General features: G+C 35.2%; 1 protein-coding gene across 4 annotated transcripts; it reads right to left on the bottom strand.

Annotated features, from left to right (window-relative positions):
* Positions 1–203: 203 nt before the first annotated feature.
* Positions 204–5,494, bottom strand: LOC107713085 (prostaglandin E2 receptor EP1 subtype-like). 4 transcript variants are annotated; one of them, XM_016518507.1, is made up of 4 exons: positions 5,375–5,494; positions 4,632–4,686; positions 2,296–3,200; positions 204–1,059 (listed from the first exon to the last, which is right to left on the bottom strand). In XM_016518507.1, the coding sequence occupies exons 3-4, from the start codon at positions 3,145–3,147 to the stop codon at positions 790–792; spliced, it is 1,122 nt and encodes a 373-aa protein (XP_016373993.1). In that variant the 5' UTR covers positions 3,148–3,200; positions 4,632–4,686; positions 5,375–5,494; the 3' UTR covers positions 204–789. The 4 variants fall into 4 exon arrangements, with proteins under 4 accessions (XP_016373993.1, XP_016373995.1, XP_016373992.1 ...); XM_016518509.1 differs by having other exon boundaries at positions 2,296–3,197; XM_016518506.1 differs by lacking the exon at positions 4,632–4,686.
* Between the last annotated feature and the right edge of the window lie 2,801 nt (positions 5,495–8,295).

Below are 8,295 nucleotides of genomic sequence, written 5' to 3'. Positions count from 1 at the left end.
AAAAAAAAAAAAAAAATATATATATATAAAAAACTGATTTCATAGGTAGCAACGGAAATGTAATTCAAATATAATACATTTTGTTTTATTATAGTGTTTTTCAATGTAAAAATAACAACATTAAAAGCCTCCAGAAAATTGGAGGGATAACACAAAAAATAAATTAAACAATATTATGAACATAATTATTCACATGAGCATCTTTGCAGCGTAACATATATGCTAGATAAACATAAGGGAAAACTGTCTTCCCCTTCTGCAGGGGAAAATAATGTTCACCACATAAAATTACGAGTTCACCTCACAGTTAATATATTGTTGATGATCATGCTGTACAACATTTTCGATCAGGTGAACATTTGTTTTCAGTAAAACAAGCATTAAAATATTTTTTGTGCCTCTTGTCGCTGTCATGTTGGTTTTCATGCCCAGGGCTGTCATCGTGGGGAACAACTAGGGACACAAAACATTGTCCCAGACCTAAAGCTACAACACTGGCTGAATTAATGCTTCAATTGCTAACTCAAATGTATTTTCTATTTCTATGTATTTGCTGTTCTCTGTTACACTGGCATGAATGTTTCCAGCCAAATTCTTATTATTAGTGCTTTATAGGGAATAATAGGACTGTTCATCTTATGCTTTATTTATCTTTGTGCAAATTTGCTTAAATAATTACATTCTTAACATAGAGAGTGCAGCACATGCTGTAATAAAGGGGCCCAGTGAGATCCTCTATGGTAGAGCTGACGGACACTGAGTAGGCCTTCTGTTTTTATTTACATTCACTCAGACTCTACTGACAGGATTCTTCTCAGAGCTGGGAAAGGAATGGATCTCCCAGCAGCGAAAAGTGCTTTCCTTAAAGTCTGTTTGCCGTTTAGTGATGAAGTAAATCTTTTGGAGGACAGAACGACGAAGAAGAATGTAGACCCATGGGTCCAGTATCTGGTTCCAGGACGCTATCCGCACCCCCATTATCATTAGGGTCTTATAGGTGACAAGGTAATCTCCAATAGAGCCCTCGTACGACTGTTTCACTGTAATTAGGCCAACAATCTAGAGTTAAGAGACAAAGACAAAACACCATAAGGATTATGATTATGACAAAATATCCAGGTCCAAGAAATCCATAATCCAGTCTATTAAAATATTAGGTGCTTTCCAGTTCATATACTTATACTATTCTATGCCATTTTGTTATAAATTGTGTGTCAAGGGAAAACAAATTGAGATTTAAAGGCACAATATGTAATTTTTGCCGCTAGAGGGCGCGTATTCAAAATAAACAAAGAGACAAAGGCGGGTCCGTGTCACTAGTTAAAATTGCTTATTTCTCTGGATTTAAACATTCTTCGAAACATTTGGGATAATGTAAGTACACAAGTCAGCAAAATATATAACACTGTTTTAGTGGGTTTTGGATATTTTAATAAAAAAATCTTACATATTGTGCCTTTAAATACCTTGAGTTTGATATCTTGAGTAATATGCTTAATTTAAAATAATAATAGTAATATTTCGATACAGAAGACCATTTCTGCATCAGAATAAATTAAAAGTAATTAAAAAATTTTAAAATAAGAAATAAAGATTAGCTTTGTAATTTTTTTGTACTCTGTGGCATCAATGGGCTACTATTAATTTGCTTAAACTGATCTTTATAGGACACTAAGCCAACAGTGATATATGGAGTACCGCATTATTATCCACAGATTCAAAACTTACTCAGAAGTGATTAAGTTGTTGGAAATGCATAAAAATAGGTCACAGTAATGATTACTTTGTGGCTATTTGAGATACTTTCTGTGTTTTAAGCACATTTGGATGACAGAAACAGTGCTTTTGTTGCCAAAGTCTTGTCACATTTTTATTCAAGAATATCTGGGCAATGAATGTAAAGACTGCCAACATAAAGATGCAAAAAATCAGAGCGAAAATGTGGTTAATTAATCTGTACATTAACCAGACTTGTCTACTAAATATCTGCTTAAGGTATATAGTCTTTACGTACACGTATTTATTAGTTTATTTTATATATACGTATGCATTTCCCATTTGTGTAAGCCCTATTTAAATTATTGAATTTTACCTATAATGTATGTTTTCATGCTTGGTTTTACTGATTGTGTGTTATTTTAGTGATTTTTCTTTCTCTCTTTTTCCCCCCCCAAAACAGTTGTCATGTTTGTACTGGTTTTAATCTTATGCCAGCATTTATGGGGCCCATTTTCATGACGGGGCCCCACTAACCCACGGGCTTGCAGCTGAATTATTGCAACTGCTCATACTCACCAGAAGAGGGCTCCAGCAGATACAAGATGTGACCATTATGCCCACAAGTTGCACCACCATCTCAATATCATGGGATCTAGCTGATCGATGGTTACAGGGTTTCTTTCGTATCCTCGCTAACACCAGCGTCAGTCCACTTATGGTGTTACACACCAAAGCAGCAGCAAGGGATGTCAACCCCAGTCCTGAGAACAACATAACAAAAGCTACATCTGCCTTCTCTGTGTCCTCCAGCACTTTAATGAAACACCAGGTTCCAGGATACTGGTAGGTATATGAACCCAGCTGAAAGCAGGGCAGAAGGGCAACACAAAGAGCTGCTAACCAGATAACAGAAAGAGAGAGCTTAGTCCTTGTGGTCGTAACCAGCGAAGCATGGAGCAGTGGCTTTGTCACCCCTAAACACCTCTCAGCTGCCATGGCGCAACCAAGAAAGAGCGGACATAGTCCGAAAAACACCATACTGCCTCCTAGAAACTGGCATAATGGGTCCGCCCGGTCGTATTCTTCAGAGGGGACACCTCCAGAAAGATACAGCCTCATGACTATTGAGCCAGGTATTACATGTCCCACAAAGTCTGTGGCCACCAGAGAGCTAGCAAACAGGAGAAATGCTTTGGATCGTCGACGTAGTCGGGCATATGCGTTCGCCAGAATGAGAAAAGCCACAATGTTAGACAGGATCCCCAGGGTCATCGAGAGCATCGCAGCTATGGGGCCGCTCAGGATCGGTCTCTCTGACGTGACATTTTCAGGTTCGGCAAGTGATGGAGACGTCGGCTGTCCTTCCCATTGACTGTCATTGGAAAATGGGCTGAGTGGCGCAGTGCCTGATGAATTGCAGTGATGCATGGCTAACTCAGAGGAGTGTTTAGCTGTAGGGCTCCCATCTTCATGTAGAGCTGCTGAGGGTGGAAAAATATATCTTAGAACAGACCCCAAGAAATTTAAATGAGTGTAGTGTTAACTTTAGGGCCATCTACTGGATATGCTGATATGCTAATTCACTTTTGGCCAATATATGCATTTTAAATGTACAGTCTTTCTCTTTGTAGACAACAGTGAGAATTACTCCCAGATAAACGTTTCACACTCTTCATTAGTGTGATTGTCACATCACATAGCATGTTTAATGTAGTGAGTGCCGTCTAGTAAATAATCTTTGGAATAAACACTGTAATTTGCATTTTTGCTCCAATTTTTTGTTAAATGTTTTGTCACGCCAATCAATTAATATGTCAAGTAAGAGATTAAAAAGTACTTTCAGTAAATGGTCAACTAGGTATTTTATACATACATATTATCCACATACAGTGAACAGCATACAATACTGTAATGTGGCAACAGTACAAAAAGTTTGTAATTTTTTTTTTTACAGAAGAAGACTAAATGTAACAGTAAAAACCTGTTAATAGGCAGAAGTTTCAACGTGACATATTTTATTTGAATAGTTTGTTTCTTCTTAATTTTGTTATCCCTATCGTACATTAGGGTGGTGTTACATTTTCTTTTTGATGGACAGGTCATGTACACTGTAAAGACATTTTTTCCAAGGATTACTGGAGTACGTTTTACAAGAAAATACTATTTCATTCTTTCTGCTTCCAGATTTTATGTTTAATTCAATGGGTTACTTGCCATCTCTTTGTAATTATTTGTGAAATTTACCAGCCATTTCTGAGTGAAAATTGTTTCTACTCCATTTGTCTTCTTTGGCAGTGTTTGCTGATTGTCATGCATCTTTCCTATACCACCTGTATTATTATGGTGGTGTTCCATAAGGCAAAAATATCATTTTAAAGATTTTGATGGTTTAAGATATATTAACATCCCACCCAAACTTCCTGTATAAAAAGGAAATGTGTCATTATCCCAAGTAATTTCATGTAGTCTTTACAAACATTTGCAACTCTTTTAGATTTGGTCTAAGAATCATAGATGACATTTATATATCTGTTTGAAATACGTTCATATTGTCATCTAAAATATATATAAGAAATTAAAATAAAATAGGGAAGATCTATTCAGGGCCACACCAAAAAACAGGCAAGTTCTGACAGAGGCTCCTGGAAGCCTTAAATTGTTTAAAAACATTCCTCAAGGTTCATTTGCCTGCGTTTGACCTCTCAGTCAACATCTCCCCTGAAGAATGCTACAGTGAGTCATTTAATAATGAGCCATATTTAGTTGGTTGCATGGATGCATTAAAAAGCACTGATCAAGAAAAGATATGCTATAAATAAGTTACATGTTTCAACAAATTTCCTTTGGATTCCTCTGACACAGTATCTATCTATGCACAACTCTAATCAGTGAAGACCAATGCAACTGCTTACCGTCACTAGCGAATGTCCATTGGGATTAAAACATCATGTCAGAGACCAAGATTGCCTGCGTGCGTAAAAAGTTAAAAACTTTTTTTGTTCTATTTTGTAAACAAAAGAAAATAAATCATTTTATATATAAAAGTAAACGTTCCTTTAAACTAAATTAACTGTCAAAAATAAAATTATAACAAAGATGTTGTTGGGTGAATTTAGAAGAAAACGGGTGCATCGTCATATCCATATATTCCAAAAGAGCGCCTGGTCATCTTTAATAAAAAAAAAGTAATGCAGGTTCAGCTAGGCTAAAAAAAATTGTTCCACACAAGAGGATAATATGTCGTTTTAAATGACGAAATGCAGATGAATACGTTCGTAGTTTCACCGCACGCGCTCAGAGCAACCGTTTCAGTAGCCTACAGTGTGTTTCTGACGGAAACATGCGGGTGACTAAATAACCCCTCCCTGATGAAGCTCACTGCTCTTAGGTGAGTGTGACTCACTCTTACCACCGGCCTGAAAGCTACATTTCTCTGATATAAAAAAATGGTGCTATTATTTAAAGCCTTAACAAAAAAACAAAAAAAACATGGCTTAACCAGAAGAAAAAAAAAGCGTTTAAGCAAGTCACTACATTACAGACTAACACATTATGTTTGAGCATTTGCATTCATTAACTTTAGGTCAATGATTCAGTTATTCATGCATTAAATAATAATTCAGTAATTCTTATTAATAATGATAAAGAGAGATACCTGATTCAGCATTTGCGATTTCGTTTTCCCCTTCTCTCTGGTCTGACCTTAAGAATATAGCCTATATCAAATGTTCCACGAAACCATATTTTTGTAGATTGAAGACAGGTGTCTGTGTTTGCTTAATTTTTTTCAGCCTGGCAAACTAGAGTGGATGCCCTGGGGGTAAGCAGATAAACATCAAATTTTCATTTTTGGGTGAACTATCCCTTTAAGGAAGGCAAGAGAAAAACGTGATGTTGACCACAGAGGTGACATGGGTGTTTAAAGCAATGATTTCTACTCAAAGGTTGAACAGCTTATGTATTTAATTATTGGATTTTAATATGCATTGAATCACTTTATTATACAGTATATATATAGCAGCAATATGGTTTAATTAAATCAAAACTCTTGATTTATGACACACAAGAATTGTAAAGTGAAGTAAAGGAAAGTGGCTGGTTGTCACACAGGCTATTTCTTAATAAATGCAAGGTTTTGAAAGTGTGTGCTTCCGCTTTCAACACTTAGTTCTACAACATAGTTCAGTTGTTGTTTAATTACAATATATTTGTTGCGCATTCTGTCCTCTAAACTAAAATTCCAGTATTATTCTCTTTATCGCTATAGTTGTTGTGTAAACAAGTGACCACAGTTAAACCACATAACATTTAGACAAGATATGGACTAGTCATATAGTTGAACCATGTTCTCAGAACAAGGATATTTTTCATAAATACCAAGTTGTCACGCGTGTTTTAAATAAAAAAATATAATTATTGTTTTGTGTCGTATAATCATTGTATTGTTCAAATGTAGCTGAAAAGCCTATAAAATGCTGTTTAATGGAAGGTTCTGTTGTGACAACTTGCCCCATATGGTAATGAAGCACAAAAGATGTTGCTGTCAAAAAAGGTCAGTGTCTGTTCCATGACCTGTATCTTTTTTTCCCGGAGAAACAAAAAAATTGAGTTTCAAAATAACTGGAAAATCACTAGAGTGTGACAACTAACCCTAACCTCCCCGAATTCCACTGAATATGGAAATTTGTGAAACTGTATAGTGTATAAATACAACTGAAAGTGTATAATGAAGTGATTCGGGTGGTAACATCTGCCCCAGATAAGAAAAAAAACATGAAGAATTTAAATGAAAATGGCAGTTTAAAAAAAAATCGTTTTTAATCTTCTGTAATTGTGAACTTTTTTCTCAAGCTGTAGGACACTGGATAGCAAAAAATATTTATGACAAAGATTTGATCGTGCTTGGAACTGATTGATGTCAAAACAGAGTGTCACATATCAGCCTTTTGCTTTTGAGAAGCTCATTATTAGACTATTGACACTGGAACATTAACATAGACAGATGAAGTGTCATTTTTTTCTTTGTCATTTCAAAGATGTGGTGTTCAGAAATGTCCACCAGAAGTCGGGTGCTTGGCTACAGCAGGGATTTTCCATTTAGAGCACCACTCTCCCATTCACTTAATAATCTTGTGAATGTAGCCATTTGGATTCTGTTTGATTTAAGTCTCCAAGAATAAGTCTAACAGCGACCAATTTATTTATTTTGAAAAACCACAGGCTGCTTCCACTCTTGCCATGTCCAACTGTGAAAAACTTACCCTACAAATCGAGGGCAGAATATGGTGTGAAAAGGGCACCAGTCAATCAAGGACTACAAGACACAAATGCATTTCTTTTGGAAATCAAGGATGTGCTTAAAGATGTGTTTTAGAAGTGCTAAAGCTTCAAAAACAAATGAATTTTATTTTTTAATTGGAATTTATTTTTTCAATTTCAAGATACGGTGACATCTATATAGTTTTCATTCATTTTTATTTCAGTATTTTAGTACATCAATATATGGTACTTTGGCAAATAGCTGAAAAAAAATTTTTTTACATGTATTTTATTTCAGTTAAAATTAGCTTTATTTCAAGTAACAATTGTTTTAGTTTCATTTTAGTTTTAGTTACCTATAATAACACTGCTTGGAATACCGATGTCCAGCAGTATTGAAACTTGAAAAATAAATAAATAAATAAATACAATTAAAGAAATAGTACAAAATAAAATTCCGTCATTATTTGACTTCCTTTATTTTTTTTTGTAACACAAATGGAAATATACAGTTTTATACAATGTCTAAGCTGCTCTTTTCCATACAATTAAAGTAAATGTCCACAAAAGTTTCATTTTTGGGTGAACTAGTCTTATTTATTTATATAATTATTATTATTATTATTATTTAATATGTTTTAATTCTACTAGTGTTGTGTTAATAGTGTTCGACATTGTGTTAATAGTGTTGAACATCTGTTATCCAAGGCATAAAAATGTTATTGTTTTAAAAACTGTCAGCTTGCTGAGAATGAATAATCTTTAAAGGAGACATATTATGCCCCTTTTTACAATATGTAATATAAGCCTCTGGTGTCCCCAGAATGCGTCTGTGAAGTTTCAGCTCAAAATACTCCACAGATCATTTATTATATCATTTTGAAAATGCCTATTTGGAGTGGAAGCAGAAACACGCTGTTTTTCGGGCCTGGCTCTTTAAATGCAAATGAGCTGCTGCTCCCCGCCCCCTTTTCCAGAATAGAGCTGTGCCATTACAGCTCGGACATGCTAAAAACATCTGTTTTGTTCTGATTAGCATGTTTATCACGCTGAAAAACCATATGTTTTAAACCATATTCGTTTAAACTTCTGATATACGGTTTTCTGAGTGCACACATCCGAAGCACACGGACAGAAAGCGGCTGTCACAGGCACGTGGGTACTAAACTAAGTTCTCTTTCACACACAAGCTTACGTTAAAAACACACGAGTTACAAAAACAGTCGGTTATGTCTGTGAAGGTAAACAGCTGGGGATATAAATCACTTGTTTATTTTAGATCTGTGTGGCAGCAGCAATATACAGTAAATAAATAAA

This window comes from Sinocyclocheilus rhinocerous, unplaced genomic scaffold, assembly GCF_001515625.1.
Source record: "Sinocyclocheilus rhinocerous isolate Xijiao unplaced genomic scaffold, SAMN03320098_v1.1 scaffold1982, whole genome shotgun sequence".
Taxonomy (NCBI): Eukaryota; Metazoa; Chordata; class Actinopteri; order Cypriniformes; family Cyprinidae; genus Sinocyclocheilus; species Sinocyclocheilus rhinocerous.
Note: the sequence above shows the minus strand (reverse complement) of the source record. Positions and strands in the feature narration are given on the sequence as shown.

Bases quoted from the DNA above. Each gene is read 5' to 3' on its own strand.
- LOC107713085 (XM_016518507.1), bottom strand. From the start codon at position 3,147: ATGCATCACTGCAATTCATCAGGCACTGCGCCACTCAGCCCATTTTCC. The intron at 1,060-2,295 runs GTGAGTATGAGC...TCTTAACTCTAG, and splicing joins TCTGCTGGAGCCCTCTTCTG to ATTGTTGGCCTAATTACAGT.